Source organism: Rutilus rutilus, assembly GCF_951802725.1.
Source record: "Rutilus rutilus genome assembly, chromosome: 1".
Classification (NCBI taxonomy): Eukaryota; Metazoa; Chordata; class Actinopteri; order Cypriniformes; family Leuciscidae; genus Rutilus; species Rutilus rutilus.
Window position 1 is genome coordinate 63614408 of NC_140209.1, and position 17321 is coordinate 63631728.

The following is a 17321-nucleotide window of genomic DNA, read 5'->3' on the forward strand; positions in this document are numbered from 1 at the left end:
ATGAAATATGAATTATGCAGTAAACTGGTTGAATCTTCGTCAGAGTCCGGATACACCGAGCTCATGATCATTTACACATCAGAGATTCAGGCCTTCTGTATGACAGATGTGTTATCCACAGGGACGTGCACAGGGGGGTTGCTCAGGTTGCCTGGGCAACTGCCCATATGCCCTTCTCCTCACATTGCCCTTCCGAAAAAAAAAAAAAACAATAAAAATTCAATGGATGCAGAATTTCACGTAGGCCTAGATAAAAAATAAAAAAATATCACAAAGCCTCATTCACTTCCATTCGGGCATCGAAAGTGAAAGTCAGTATAGGGGAAGGGCAAACTCTGTTTACGACCGGCACCTGAGCTGAGCCTGCATGAGCGGCCTAGATCAGTGGTTCCCAAACCTGTCCTGGAGGACCACCAACACTGCACGTTTTCTTTCTCTCCCTAGTCAAACACACCTGATTCAACTCATCAGCTCATTAATCCATGTGATAATGAGCTGATGAGTTGAATCAGGTGTGTTTGACTAGGGAGAAAAAGAAAACGTGCAGTGTTGGTGGTCCTCCAGGACAGGTTTGGGAACCACTGGCCTAGATGGAGATTGTCGCGGTTGTCGGAAAAGGTGAGTCTGTGAAGTATAACAAACGACCGATCATCATCAGGCTTCCAGACTGCGACCATTTTTTGAGAATGTGCGAGTTAAAATTTTATGTGGTCACATTTGTGCGAGTGCATGGTCATGTACTACTCAGTTAAATTCACGCATGAATTTTCCTGCATTGAACTTGTTTTAGCACCCGCCAAAGTCTTATTTGATCGGTGAGTAATGTAGATGAACTGCTGCGCTTGTGACAGGGCACATGTTTAACTGAAAGAATGAGCAGAGAGAGAGAGAGACCAGGTCCAAACTAATCACTGTCTTGCTCTCTCTCCCTCGCACGTATTAATCAAAATAAATCGACATGGTGGTAAAAGGTCGGAAGGCCAAAAGTTTCATGTGGAGCATTCAGAGATTTTTTTCCCTGAATTACCGCTGGGCTGGGTGTGAATTGTGCTAAATAAGTTGCCTTATCTTCTCTGAAAAGCGTTCCGGACATTCAGCTGACATAAAACAAAACTTTAATTAAACGGAAAAAATAAAAATAACTATCCAGTGATTAAATGTTGTCTGTGTTGACACAAATCTTGGATGTGTCCATGTCCTAACCGCTGGGATAATCACACAACGCGCATGACACGTCCAATTTTCGAAATGACTCCTTTGAACCGATTCATTTTAATGAATGGTTAAAACAACTGATCTTTCCAACAGTGAATTCAGGAGACGTCTGAATCGGTGTATAACTAATCAGTAACACTTTACAATAAGGTTCTATTTATTACATAAATTACATAAAAAGTACAGTTTGCTTACTCAAGCTTAAGCTTTAAAATAAATAAAACCATTTGTTTTTTTTTGAAAAGCATATGACTACATTTTTCCACACAGTGCTATCAAGAAGAAGCGTTAAAGAATCGGATCGATAATCAGAATCGTCAGTGGCATTATTATTGATAAAATCTGTTATTAGTAGTAGTTAAGGTGATTGAGTGCTATTTCAGTGTTTTACTTATTTGTATGCATAGGCCTACATTTTTTTTTTTAAAGTTGAATAGTTTTAAAAGTTATATATTCACTAACATTTTTCCTATTGATAAATTGAAAATATTTCCTTAATGTAATTTTTAATTGTCACTCCCGTGTAGTAGATCGCACGTCATCATGTTCAGTTGAGTTAGGGGCGGAGCTTGTTTTAGCAGAACTCACCTGAATCATGACGAAACCGAAAGCACAGTAATCAGGCGAGCCACTATATGACTGTCGACGCCATTTCAGAAGATTCAAAAAGAGAAATGTCTTCACAGCTCACGGTAAGTTCGTTAAATCGTTTCAAATCTGTATTAATACGGAGCATTACATCTAAACATGTTTGTTGAACTCAAACACACGGCCAGTTTGATTAAACACGAGTTGATCGTTGTTTTCCTCATAATTCACGGAAGCAGTAACACCCATTTATTGGTTGAAAATAGTAATCATATATATATTTTTTTTCAAGCAGTATGGATCTAGAGTGCATTAAGGACTTTGACATTTATCAGAGTCAGACCTAGGACAGTCTTACACACTTGATCATTACTTGATCCTTAGGATATTGGAACAGGGCCCTCAGCCGTATTTCAACGTTGATTCATCAGGGACCAAGGTTGAATCAACGTTGAATTGAGTTTTGAGTTTCGATTTTGCTAATTGAATCAACGTTGATATCATGACGTTGTTTCACTTTTTTTGTCTTTCCTTTCAACATGGGAGAATACAATTTTACATTAAATTACAACATAGTTTGCAGTTGCACTGGATAACTTGCAGTGTTTTCGATGTAATGCTAAAACCTGTAGAAGTACAAATCTAAATGGAATATTTAAAGACAGTTTTTGCTCAATTTAGTAAACCTTAAATTAAATACAACATTTAATATTTAAAATGTACAGTAACAGTAGAAAAAGTTTTCAAATTCTCTATAAAATGTCAGAATGACAGAGTCCCAGCTCGAGGTCCTTTCCGATGCCATCGCTTCCTCTTGCTCCCTCTTCACTTCTTGTCCGCTCTCTGTACTATCCTGTATAAATAAAAGCAAAAACACTGAAAACTGAATACAAAATAAATCATGTACAAGATTTTCACTTTACAGTTCAATTACAGTCGGGTTGAAAACAAAGTATACAACACTATCCATTCTAATACACATCTTTGATGTATTAAGATGTAAATTTACAATATCAACCATTTATTCACAAGCAGTTCTTCAGAGCCCCAAGGTGGAATTGAAAACATTTAAATTATATTACTCCCATGTGTCAGTTATGGTTACTATCATCATAGGGTCATGATTTCATCTTTGAAACGGACGAAGAAATCAACAGATTGTGGTGTTGAGCTGAGAGGGTTGTGGTCTGTTTTTTAGCTCATATCTTTCAATCCAGGTTTATATTATTTCAACAATTTTCGCCTGACCCCTGGGGGCTCCGTATATTTCTGATAATATTTGTGGAGAAACATTACACTGTTTTAATTCAGAATCCTATACTATACATTGATTGTACTAATTAAATACAATTTAAATACTTTTTTTTATTTTTATTAAATTGACTAAAATCAAAACATATCACAAAAGGTCAATGAATCTGTACCAGAAGTGACAGTGCAATGTAGCAGCTAAAGAAAAATCCTCCACCAAATTGGCAGTAGCAGTGTTAACATTAAGTGACGTGGCATCTGACACACAGAAGCCAATGGCACGTCACTATGCGTATTGGCACATCCGGTCTTCATTGGCATGTGCCAGTGGATAGTGGCATGCAGGGGCGGACTGGGATCAAAAAGTGGCCCTGGACTTTCTGGCCCACAGCAGCCCACCACATCCCACATCATAACACATTGGCTAAATAATGTGCAGAATAATATTTAACACCACTTATAGCATAAAAATATCACACAATACAAAAATAATTTATTTTATTATATTTTAAGTAACACAACATATATTAGGTCATATTTGTAAAACAAAGGGAAACAAACAGAAAAACATTAAGACTTACAACATTATTAATATAAAACTATCAAGACAGCAAATCAGCTAGTCAGGGGGTATCATCTTGGTGCAGTGTAAGATACACTACTCAGGCTGCACCACTCAGCTATACAACTCCTGAATCAAGATTGAAACTATTTTGCATTAACACGAATCCTCATGGCATACTATTAGGCTATCATGTGACATTAAACTGATTCTTTTTTAACGTGTAACTTTTCAGCTCCACCTTTTCTTTTCTTCTACCTTTTCATCCATGGACAATTATTTGTAATTATCTGCTCAGAGATATTCACTGTAACGGATCAATCTCTCTCTCTCTCTGTAAATGAGACGTGAAAGGGGGCGTATTTCAAGATACGCAATGGAGTGGACCAAACTAATGAATTGTGTTTGTCAGTGTTACACTCACTTATACTGACACCTACTGGCATGCGTCTGTGCAGCATCACGCAAAAATAAAGGTTTACAGTAACAGACGCGACTGTTAAGGCGTTATTCATAGTGACCTATGATAGATTTATTTCATGTCGATCTTTCCTAGAATGGGCAGTGTTAGGACCCTGAGATATTTTGTGTGTTTGTATCAATTGTCCTTGTGTGTGGGTGTGTCTTGCTCTCTCTCTCTCTCTGTGGGTAGACAAGCTTGTGTTTCAGATGGGCGTTACCTCTGTTAATTTGTGGAAGACTGTGATTGGACCAGCTATGCACCTGACCTGGATATAAGGACCACCCCTGACACACCATGGTTGCCTTTGAGCCTCGCTGACTTTGTGCTTTATGCCTTTGTGCTTTGCGGTCGTACCATTTAATTGTACTTCTCTTCAGCTTTGTTCGTTTTAGCATTATTTAATTAAGAGTGTCGTGCCAGAGAGATAGTGTTTAGTGCAACTGTGATTGAAGTGTCGTGCCAAAGACTAAGTGTTTAGTGAAACTGTGAGTGTTTGTTGAATGTAACTACTTCTGGTTTTCTCCTATATCTGACTATTGCCTGTTTACTACTCCTTGGATCCCAATTCTAACTTGTCAACCTGATGCTTTTTAAATAAGCGTGTAAATATTCTTGTATACATTGTTACCAGATTAAGGGATGTAGGGGGTTAGACGCCATTTTATTTGTATTGCTTTTTCACTTTGTTTATGGGTAAGGGAGTTAGGTAAGTTGAACTGTATTTTCATTTCTTTCTTTTGTTTAAGGTCATTTAGGTTCTAAAAATAAGATTGTTTTGTTTGTTATTTTGGCCCTGTCTGCCCCTGACGCTAACCCTTCATGGTCAATAAAATTCATATTACACGTCATCTCTCTGGTAGTGTGACTCTCTTCCTTTTCCTGTTGCGGCTGACCCCTAGCGGTCGTAACAGAAATTGGGGGCTCGTCTTAAAAATTATTTTATTGCAAAAACCCATTGGAGTTTCGTCACTGCGTGTTAGAGAAAAAGAAGAGAAATAAAAACTCATGAAATTTGCTTTGTATATTGTTGCTTGGCTAGTGGTTTTCACTTTGAGGGGGAGGGAATTCGGAATGTCAGTTAGATATTTGCCGTAAAAATGATCTGTTCACGATTGCGGATTTTTATCAGATCACAGTTCCTCGTGGTGCAGTGAAACAGTAGCCTGGGTGCCAGCCCGAACCCCGCCCACAACATTTTTTGGTCGGGAAGTTCGGTCTGGACTCGCTCCGTTGAGGAGCTATTATGCCCGAACAAAAATTGTTCGGACCAATCAAATTGTCAGGGCGGGCTTTATACGATGATGGACAGATGAGCAACGGCAACGTAATCATCCACGTCACCAAAGAGCGCTTGATTTGAATTAGTTTACAACAAAGACGACTGCTGCTGGAGAATTGAGATTTCACGAGTTCACATTTACAAATAAGTCAGATAGAATAAATGCGTAGGGCCTATATAAGATTTCACACAAATAAGTCGATAGAATAAATGCGTAGGCTATATGACGTACTGTCCGAGGAGAGGGCTGTGGGCTCGGTAGCCATACTCCCCCGTATTCCTGGTTGTGAGAGAACAAGACAAGAGTGAGGATTCGGGGTGGTGGAGGGATGCTGAAAAACTGTCAAGGAGTGTTAGGTAAGTTGACAGAGTGAATATGCTTCCTCATGCTGATAGATAGGGTAACGTTAGACATGGTATTGTTTGATGACAAGTTGATATTGGATTGATTATTTGTATGTGCTCCTCCCGAACTTTGTTTATGAAACATCATGTGTAGATTCCGCCATCGCGTATAGAAGATATCGACAGTGCATTCATTTTAAAAGAGGAACAGAGAGCCGCGACATTTTGTTGGTTGAAAATATGAATGAAGAACACGTCATTTACTCCGTTGCTCTGATTGGTTGTAGGTCTATCCAATTGAGTGCAGAGGTTTTTTTTTTTCCTGGTTTGGTTGAGACACACCCCATAATCAAATCTCTATGGAGAAGTATCAGACTCACATTCTGACTAGAATCTGAGTATGACGACGTCAGGCTAGTGAAACAGGAGATTAAAGAGGAAATTCATAAACACTTGATGGAGCACGGAGTTTTGCCAGAGCGGAGTGAGTCGGCGGGTGTTGCACTTCCGTTTCCCAGATTTCGCGGGTGAGGGGGAGCAACCCAAACCCGAGGAGCTGGTCAGCATAGACCTGTTAACCGTTTCCAGTGCGCCCAAGCACTGAAGCGTTTTTTATTTATTTAATTCAAAATTACTATCAGATTTATTTTTAATACCTTGACAAACTATACATAATTAAAAAGATAATACTCAAGTTTCAGTATTTGACCACTATTGTATTCTGAGAAACTCATAGTGACAGTTATGTCTTAATTTGTGTCAGGAGTTATGAAATGAAAAAATGAGTCGATACCTTTAATATGAATTATGCGCGTCAGCCGCTCCCATTCATAAAAAACTCTGTGCTGTCGTCATGACAGCGATACACAAAACAACGTCCCTCAGGGCTTTAGCTCAAAACTGTGCAGATTTGGAGAAATATTGATAGATTCTCATAGATTTACATCATATTTCTATAGACAGGAATAATATTTATTGAATTTATACCCAAATGCGTCGATGTAATCTTTATGAGCGTTTGGTACTCTGATGCTGTGTTTTCAATTCATACCAATAGCCTGAGGGCGCTACATGCACAATAATAGTCCATATATAGAACATGAAGAAGAGCCATGATCATGTGACATTCCAGGACGTCACTGATACGCACAAAGCTACAGAGATCGCGCTGTAACATGCAGATAAAGATGTTTTGAAGACAATAAACATGATTGCAATGATATTTGAGTTACCTGTGTTTTTCAAGCCATGCCAGGTATTTTCATAATAATAGATTATATTTATAATGTAATGCTAATCTATATAGACTATCATTGTGCAGAATACTGTACCAATACATAGTTCCAGAGAATGTCTAATAGGAAGAGAATTGGCACTCTCTGCTTACTTCCGGGTTCTGGATTGGTTGCAGTAACACGTCTCTGTCCATGCGGGGGCGCTCGCTCGCGAGTGCAGAATGAATGGAGGTCTATGGCGAAAAACTCTCAAAATCCACTTTTCTCAGGATATAATTTTTTGTCTAGTAATTTGAATGTTGTATTCGAAAGGAGATGCAAAGAAATTACACATTGCTGGGTGTTAGATTTTTTAGAGCCACTTATTTGGTTTAAAAAGTCTTTTAAAATGTCAATGACGTCAGAATGCTGACGTCATTAGCAGAATGCTAGCGTGTTATGGGCAACAACAACTCAACCTGTAAGAAATCGAAAAGAAATAAGTGCTCGTTCATTCAACTTTCGACCTATAACCTATGTTGAACTTGCAAAGCCTACAATAAAATCTGAGATTTCTCAACGGCAATCGGGTGAAAGAGACACATTTAGCCGTATAGCCCCATTGACTCCCATTCAGTCTGCACTCGCTCGCGATCACCCCCAGTGGAATTCTAATGGAACTGCAACCAAAATCAATACAATGGGGCTGAATAGGGAGTGCCAAGGCTCTCCGTAGACGGGCTCTGATAGTTCCCACATGACGTCACAACATACGGGCATTTGCCGACCCAGCGCCATTTCTGAGGGCAGAACACAACATTCTTACAATGCAGAACATGAGAAGAAGAAGCTGAAACGGAAATTTTGTGATTAAAAAGTGAAAATGGTCATCTCCTGCTGGGTCAATGGATGTTCCAATCGTGCCGGAGGTTCAGTTAAATTTAGTTTTTTAGCATTTGCCGACCCGGCGCCATTTCTGTGGGCAGAACAATAGTAGAAGAAGCTGAAGCGAGTTAATTTCGTGATAAAAAGTGAAAATGGTGATCTCCTGCTGGGTCAATGGATGTTTAAATCGTGTCGGAGGTTCAGTTAAATTTGGATTTTACAGTATACCCGTCATTAGACTTCGTGAATGTGAGAAGACTAAGCTTTTGTCAGAACAACGACGGAGGTTATGGCTGGCGAGGATAAACAGGAAAGAAACTCCCTCAAAACACGCAAGAATTTGTTGTTTTTTATTGCGAGTGTACACAAATATAAGTTAACACTTTGCAGTTTGAATTATGTCCTGTATGAACAAAATGACGAGATATTAAAAACATACAAAAACAACATTGTTTCCACTGTTCGATCGCGCCCGCGACTCTCTCACTCTCACACACACACATTCCAGCACGGCAATCTCAGATTATGTCCCTAAAGAACCCGCGTATAAAGTAGTTCCGCATTACATTAATTAATTTGCACGCGAGTTTTATTTATTTTCATACCGTGTACATTCATATTCATGCACATATTTCCAGGCTCGGAATTGCTCACATGTATTAAAACTCCTAGCCAATACCAGATAATGATACACATGATAATACTGTATGAGGCAAAGCTGCATAATCAGTGCTTCCTTTGTTAGCGCATACGGATCCACACCATTTATGACTGAAATTTTCGCATTGTACCTCTCTCTGTCTTGTGTTAATAGAGTCTCTTTATAATCTCTGTCACTTTGTCTCTTCATGATTTTCGTAACATTATAAATGGAAAGAAATATTCGAAATTTGCTTGTAAAACTCATAGACAGTATGGTAAAACATTGTAAACACAGCAGCTTTTGCCCTCAAAGATGGCGTCTCCGGGGAGGTCACGTGACATTAATTGGCCTGTGGGAACTATGTATAGTATATTTTCTGTCTGATTTTTTTATCTGAAGCCAAATTAGATCACAGAAGATTATTTAAAATACTCGACTTGCGTTATAAAGTAAGTTTGGAGCACAAACATGGTTTTAATCTCATAAATTGCCGTGTATTGATGGTGTGCTAAGCTAACATGCTAGCTAGCCCTAGGTGCACCTGCCACTAGCAGTTATACTTTTGTGATTTTTTTGAATGCTTACTGAAATGTTTCTTTATTCAAGAAATGCTTTTGATACAGTTTAAAATGTGAGGTGACTTTTGAGAAAAGAAATTAGGGACTGAAACCATATGAATAGCCTGTGAATAGCCAGTCGTTAGTAACTATAATGCAGAAAAAAGAAATGCATATTTAGAGCTATAACCAGGCTGGAGAGGTGTGAATGTGTGCAGGAGAGACTGAGACTGAATGGGGATCGTTTGCACCACAAAACAATAGAGACAATATACTGGATAGATGGTTAGAAGATGACAATAAACATCAGTAGCATTTAAGCGTCAAATCAAAATAAAGTCATTTGACATGGTCTTCAAAAACATTTAACTAAATACAGAGTTTTGGACTTATTATCTTCAGATTTTAAACATAAAATGTTTAGACGTGGCTTTAGCTGTAGTGCATTTCTAGATTGCTACAGTGCCAACTTCAATTTTATTTTCATGAGGATGTTTCATAAAAAATAATTTCTAATAACTTTACAAAACTTTGAAGCTATTTATAACAATGTTTGTTATTATGACAATAATTAATTCTACATTTACAATAAACTGCCAGGTGTCAGCTTTCAAATGAGATCATACTTGTGCTTTTAGTACAAAGGGTTCATAAACTGTATCTGTTTCAGTTTGGGTATGCCATTTCTGGGGATTTTTCAAAAGTGGGGTTGCAGCTTAACAGGTCATTTAGGCAGTTTGTGACTTTGTGAGATAAACCACATAAAGTAGCACTGGTATTACAAAACATTCAGTGGCATACCAATCAAATACAGACGTGACACAAAAAACACATTTAAAAAAAAATTACTGACTTTAATGCGTTTAATTGATATTTAAAAATATCACAAAATTAGGCTATTTATTTAGGATTTTGTGTCACAGTTATGTCAGTATAGGTGCTAGATTAATCTGTGTCAGTCACTACTGGAGGTGTCTTTTACAATCATTTAACCCGCCATGGGCAATGCTGAAGTCACTGTTACAAACTGTACAGTGTGCCAAAACTATCATTATGTTTTACTCTTATAAGACAGGGGTACACTTTCATGTAGTCTGCCGTAAAATGTATCTTATAGTTTCGTTTTTTGCATGTTTTTTTGTGGCACTCTCCCTTTGCCATGGCGCTCCCTACACTGATTAGGCTTGTTTGAGATGAGCAAAATCTGCACAGAACCGATCACCGGTGATCAGCGCGAGATGCATGCCGGTTAGAAATGCAAGTGCGGTCCGCCTTGCTCTGATGTCATGCTGACGTATGTAAAAAAAACGACTTACTGACGACACAGCTTAATGCTCATTGGTTTAAACAACCGTGATGTATTGTTCTCATTTAAAATGTTTGATTTTAAAACTCTGATATCATGTTATGTGTATACGTTATGTTAGGCTAGAAATCTAGACGCAAGTATTTTGCAGCCAGGGTAGTCTAACTCTCCATAGACCTTTTTGCTGCAAAAACCTAAATTGGGTCAGGCCAATCACGTCGTGTATAGAGTTGGTGGGGCGGGCTTAACATAATGACGACATTATGAAAACAAAGAATGGCGGTTGCTGGCGAACAGCGGTCTTTTGAATCGGCTTTGGCCGCGACACTGGAGGACTTGCGGTTAAGTTTTTCTTTGAGAAAAGAGCAAAGAACGGCACTTCAGTCATTTTTAAAAAAGGAAGATGTGTTCGGAGTTTTGCCGACTGCATACTAAAATAGTTTAATATACCGATCAGAGCCATAGAGAGATTCACCGATTAGCTCCGCTTGCTGCTCTGATTGGTTGTAGCGCTATCCTATTGCGTGCAGAGGGATTTTTAGAGACAACCGTTTATCCCGCCCCTCGGATTGAGCCCTGTTTATGGAGAGTTGCCAGACCTAACATCTTGATGCTAACGTTATGTGTGAATATTCCCAAACTATCTGACATGCGATCTCTATGGGTTATGCAATGTAATTTTTATTTAAAAAAACAAAACAAAAACCACATAGGCCTATGTCTGTATTAAGGAAAAAAGACTGATAAACATGTATTTGGAATGGAATTAAATAAGTAGGCTACTTAGGGTGTCTTGTTCATTATATTTATTTTCATATAAAAGCAACAGAACTTAAATTCCATCCAGTTTATTAGCAACACTGTGCACGAGCGTGAATCCCGTGAATCCCGCGATATCCATCTTTGATCTCACAGGTGTCAGATCCACTGCAAGAAGAGAGACTGTCCGGCTTGCCTGCGCTTTTTTCACTCCTCCTCCTCACTGCAGCCGCCTACTCTCTCATTCATTTCAGGCGAGGCAAGGCGCATCTCAAACAAGCCTAATAATTTGGTTCGGGAGAAGAGATGAAACACGCCCACACTGACAATTGATTGGTTGATTTACCGAAACAGGCCAATCAGATCATCTTACGTGCGCACACAGGCAAGGTCTCTCGCTCCCTCTCCCTCTCTGCTGTGCACGCGCGCTCTGGCTCGCTCGCTCTAGATTCCGGGAGATTTTAACTCATTTGCGGGTATCAGGGAGCCGCTATCAATATGCGGGAGACTCCCGGAACTTTCCGGGAGACTTGGGATGTAATTTTTTAGTAGTAATTTAGTAATTTAGTAATTTATTTCTTCGGTCATTATAAACATTTAAATCATTAGGTCACATGTTATTCAAAGATCCTGTACATAATACAAAAAAAAAAAAAAAAATACAAAGAAAGAAAAAAAACAAAATGTGTACATTAGAAAGAAAAAGAAAAATACAAAATGTGTACATTAGGAATTTAAATGCTAAATAATGTCTGACCGAAGGGATTTAGGCTGAAGTCAAGACTTATTTTGCCTAACCCCTTTTACAACTGAGACACTATGTCCCAAGATGACACAATTATACAGTTTCTATAATACCAACGATGGTAACATGTAAGCACAGACCTTAAACTTCACAATCAAAATTATATTATGCATCCTCTTTCAACTTCTTTTCTAATGTTCTTCATTCAAGTGTTCTATACTTTTCCATAATGTTTAACTTATACATTTTCTTGAATGCATTAATAGTTTTAGAGCCCTTAAGTTGAATAAGAAGACCGTTCCATAGATCAACTCCTTTAACTGATAAACACCTCCTCTTAGTATTACTCTTCGCCATGGGTTTTTGAAACAGATCAATTCCTCTAAGGCTGTATCTAGATTCTCTAGTTTGAAACATCTCTTGTAAACAGTGAGGAAGCATGAGATTGTGAGCTTTGTACATCACAACTGCTGTGTAAACATCAACAAGATCATGAAATTTTAATATATTTAATCTAATAAAAAGTGGATTTGTTGGAGCAAGGTATTCTGCATAACTAATCACTCTAATTGCTTTCTTCTGCAATAAGAAAATGGGTTGTATATTAGTTTTATAAGTATTCCCCCATATTTCCACACAATAGCTAAGGTATGGAAGGATAAGGGAATTGTACAGTATATATAATGCATTTTGATTCACCAAGGTTTTTATTTTACACAGTATAGCAATAAGTTTAGAAATTTTAGTCTTTAGTATATTTATATGCGCTTTCCAATTTAACTTATCATCAATGTTAATTCCCAAAAACTTTGTTACATACACCCTTTCAATTTCTACCTCCCCAATTTTGAGTCGACAAAGTTTGTTTACTACCTTGTTTCCAAATACAATATATTTAGTTTTATGCAGATTTATGGAAAGTTTATTTACTTCAAACCATTTTTTGAGTATCTTAAGTTCGGTTTCTACTGAGTTCAAAAGCAGCTCAAGATCTTTTCCCGAACCGTACAAACTGGTATCATCAGCAAATAGGATACATTGCAATTTGTTGAGGACTTCACTAATTTCATTAATGTACATAATAAATAGTTTAGGTCCCAAAACGGAGCCCTGAGGAACACCGTGGGTTATTTTTGCCTCCATTGAACTGATACTATTAATATGTACATACTGATTTCGGTCACTTAGATAACTTTGTAGCCAAGCATGTGCTAAGCCCCTGACACCATACCTTTCTAATTTATTTAAAAGCAATGAATGGTCTATTGTGTCAAAGGCCTTGCTAAGGTCAATAAAGACACCAACAGCATACTCACTGTTCTCGATAGATGTTGATATCTGTTCTACTAATTCTGTGACTGCCATTGAAGTGGACCTATTGGATCTAAAACCGTACTGATGTTCACTTAACAAGTTATGCTTGTCTATAAAGCTATCAAGTCGTTTCACAAATAGCTTTTCCAATATTTTTGAAAACTGCGAGAGTATTGAAATCGGTCTATAATTAGTCAACTGTTGCTTATCTCCACTTTTAAAAATAGGTATTACTTTGGCAGTTTTCATTTTACTCGGAAAGATACCCATTAAAAAAGACTGATTACATATATACATGAAAGGACTAACAATACAATCAATGATATCTTTCACAAGGACCATATCTATGTCAAATATATCTGTTGTTCTCTTAGTCTTGATGGAATGTACAATTTCAATGATTTCTCTCTCACTAACACTTTCAATGAAAAGTGAGTTTAGATTATTTTTAATATTAATTTCTTCAAATTCTTTTGCATTGTTTGATTGCACAATTCCATTGGCTAACTTAGGCCCAATACTGACAAAAAAGCTATTAAATGCATTAGCAATTTCCTTTTTTTCACTGATGATTGAATTATTCACTGTGAAGTAATTTGGATATTCTTCCTTTTTTCTCCCATTCCTGATAATGCCATTCAAAACCCTCCAGGTACCTTGGATATCATTCTTGTTCTGCTCCAGCAAACTGTGATAGTACGCTTTTTTATTCAATCTTATTATTTGAGTTAACTTATTTTTATACATTTTATACCTTTCTTCAGTTTGTTTAGTCCTTTGCTTTAAATAAACTCTATAGAGCTGTTGTTTTCTCTTGCAGGCCTTAGCTATGCCCTTAGTAAGCCATGGCTTATCCTGGCTATTTTTGTTTTTAATGTAATATTTCTTACGCGGACAGTGCTGGTCATACAACTGTATAAGGGTAAGTAGGAAGGCATTGTATGCCCTATCAGGGTCAGGAGTTGCATACACTTCTTCCCAAGTTTGGGCACATAAGTCACCCTTGAGAGCAGCAATAGCTTCAGGTGTTCTATGTCTTACGACTTTGAAATCATTTGTTTTGGTTGTATTATTTTGTAATTGTTTAAAAATACTAAAAATAGGAAGATGGTAAGTGATATCATTAATGAGTACTCCAGCAGTAATTTGACTTGCTAATTGATTAGTAAAAATATTATCTATTAATGTGTATGTGTCCGTAGTAATTCTGGTTGGCTTAACAATAAGGGGAAAAAGAGTGTTGCTATACATAGTATTAATAAAATCTGTTGTTTTCACATTTTTCTGAGGGTTCAGAAGATTAATATTGAAGTCACCACACACAATATGAACCTTATTTAAATTACTAAAAAGACTGTCCATTTTTTTATTGAAGATGTCTAGACATGATCCAGGTGTTCTGTACACACAACTAACAACAATATTTTTAGATTTTTCTACAATAATTTCACATGTTATACACTCCAAAACATCATCTATGGTGGTTGACTCACTATTAATCATTTTAAACCCCAGATCTGTATCTATGTATAGTGCAACGCCTCCACCTCTTTTATTTATCCGATTGGTAGTGAACAGTTCATATCCATCTAATTCTACTTCACAACACCTATCTGCATCCAACCAAGTCTCAGAAACAGCAATGACACTGAATTTATTAAACTGACTAAGATATTGTTTAATATCGTTATAATTTTTGTTCAAACTCCTACTATTAAAGTGTATAATACTAAAGGCACCATTCATATTAATACATTTAAATTGCTCGTCAGTGTAGTAATCACAATCATTAATTATATTATTAAACAAATGCTTATCTGGATCTATGTCACAGCCAAACTCATTTACCCCATAATTTATATCATTATACAGATTGATGTCTTCACTACCATTTATAAATTCTACATCATTGCTGTCAATATCCTCTTCACACAATTCATCCTCACTGTCATACATTTGTTTTTAGTGTTGTCATACACCTTCCCACCAAAAGTACATATCGTTGGACAACCTAACTACAGGACCATTCACGCTCATAGAGCACACGTTTATGCACGCGTACGCAGGACACGCACACAGACAGCGTACAGATCCCGATTTATGCCCGAGCAACACACTAATAATCACACACACGCGCGCATACAGCACACAATCAGACACACACATAAAACTACAGTCCATTTGGAGATGTCCCGTACAGTTCCCAGTTCTTCCAAATCCAAAGCCCAAAGTCCGAGTGTTCGAAATATTGATGTCCACTTGTCGACTCCACTGAATACCATTGGAACAACCACTAATAGGAAAGCGACTCACTGTCATTATATCCCTTGAAAAAAATGTCCCAAAACTTAAGTCCTCCATCCAACGCAAGACGAACATACTCTGCCCATTTGCAGCGTTACAGTCTATCCTCAGTTCAACAAAAAAATGTTTTTGTTCTTAACTGACATATCACAACTCAATTTGCTCAAAATAAGAATTTAACAGGCAGTCTGAGTCAGATATAAAATACTCCGGGTCCGACCGAGTAACCGCAAGCAGCCGGTGCTCACACACCGACTCAAACAGTAACGGACGTATTTTCAAACTTAAAATAGGAGCGCACATTGTCAATGGCCAGTTTCCTAGAAGACAGACAGATTAACCAATCATGATCAAAGTAAAACAGTGAAACAACCAATAACAATAGTTTCAGCATGGCAACATAGCAAAATGTGTACAGTGTATTTAGTTTTATTTGCAGTCTGTATTATTTAATTAATTGGTCAAATGGTGTTTTCATGACGCTGTATGAATAAAAATGTGCCGGCTTGGGAACTTTACTTCACTCATTAAATGGCAGACGGTTGTTAAACTTAGACTTATTTTTTTTTTTTTCATTTTTAACAGGAGAATTTTAGTTTAATGTTGAAATAGTTGATTGACTTTAAACTATTTAATTATTTAAATAATCTATAGCCTATTGTAATGTTCAGTGACGCAGTAAGACTGGGGGAAGGAATTGTAGTCGCAGGATAATCGACACATATAAATAACATCATATTTGCTTAATGCGAGACAACTAAACGGATTGTGAAAAAAACACCAGCAAGAGTTCAGCAGTGTCATTAAAGTGAAGGTGAATCCAGTATTTAAACGAGGATGCTGTGTTTGAAAGTGTGGCAGACATGTTGCTCTACAAACAAACACTATTAAGAAAAACTGTTAATGCTGCGTTAAAGTGAATTAAATGCCATTTACTTCAAATGTGTCAATTCAGTTGTTTTTTGCATTTTTCTGTGTCCACATACAGGTCTGGAATCAAGTCTCTCATCAAGGAGGAAGAGAAGCAGCAAACTTTTTATAAAATTAGTGCGTATGAGGAGAGAGAGGAGGAGAACCGTACCTGTAAAATGAATGTGTGTGAGGAGAGAGAGGAGGAGGAGAACCAGACCTGTAAAATGAGTGTGTGTGAGGAGAGAGAGGAGGATGTGTCTGTTCACACTCAGAAAGCAGCATCTCCAGTGTCCAGCTGTGTGTCGATGAAGAGTAACAACTCCATGTGTGAGCCCCCTAAACTCAGTGATGGACCATCTTCAGGATTCAGCTGTGTGTCTATGAAGAGTAACAACTCCATGCTTAAGCCCCCTATGTTCAGTGATGGACCATCTTCAGGATCCAGCTGTGTGTCTATGAAGAGTAACAACTCCATGGATAATCCCCCTAAACTCAGTGATGGACCATCTTCAGTATCCAGCTGTGTGTCTATGAAGAGTAACGCCTCCAAGGATAATCCCCCTAAACTCAGTGATGGACCATCTTCAGTATCCAGCTGTGTGTCTATGAAGAGTAACGCCTCCATGGATAATCCCCCTAAACTCAGTGATGGACCATCTCCAGGATTCAGCTGTGTTTCTATGAAGAGTAACAACTCCATGTTTGAGCCCCCTAAATTCAGTGATGGACCTGCTGTGACCTTTGACCCTGCGTGAGTATCATAAAGTTCAGGGCCGGTCTGGACTCTGTTGGCGCCCTAGACAAGATATTTTTTCCTCGCCCCCAAAACTACAACACTGACAACAACACACACAAACACACACAAATGCTTATTAATAATAAAGGGTAAAAAGGCAAAAAAAAAAAGAGAAAAATTATCCAAATTGAACATATCTATAGATCAGGGGTGGCCAACATCGGTCCTGGAGAGCCACAGTCC

The 17321-nt window shown here is 37.8% G+C and overlaps 1 protein-coding gene across 1 annotated transcript in view; it reads left to right on the forward strand.

The window, feature by feature from the left end:
* Positions 1-1827: 1827 nt before the first annotated feature.
* LOC311295338 (uncharacterized protein) overlaps positions 1828-17321 on the forward strand; it is a 51532-nt gene continuing 36038 nt past the window's right edge. The window contains exons 1-2 of the mRNA XM_084416657.1: positions 1828-1907; positions 16419-17093. Of these exons, the coding sequence (XP_084272783.1) occupies positions 16519-17093 (575 nt within the window). The 5' untranslated portion in view covers positions 1828-1907; positions 16419-16518. The remainder of the gene's footprint in view (positions 1908-16418; positions 17094-17321) is intronic.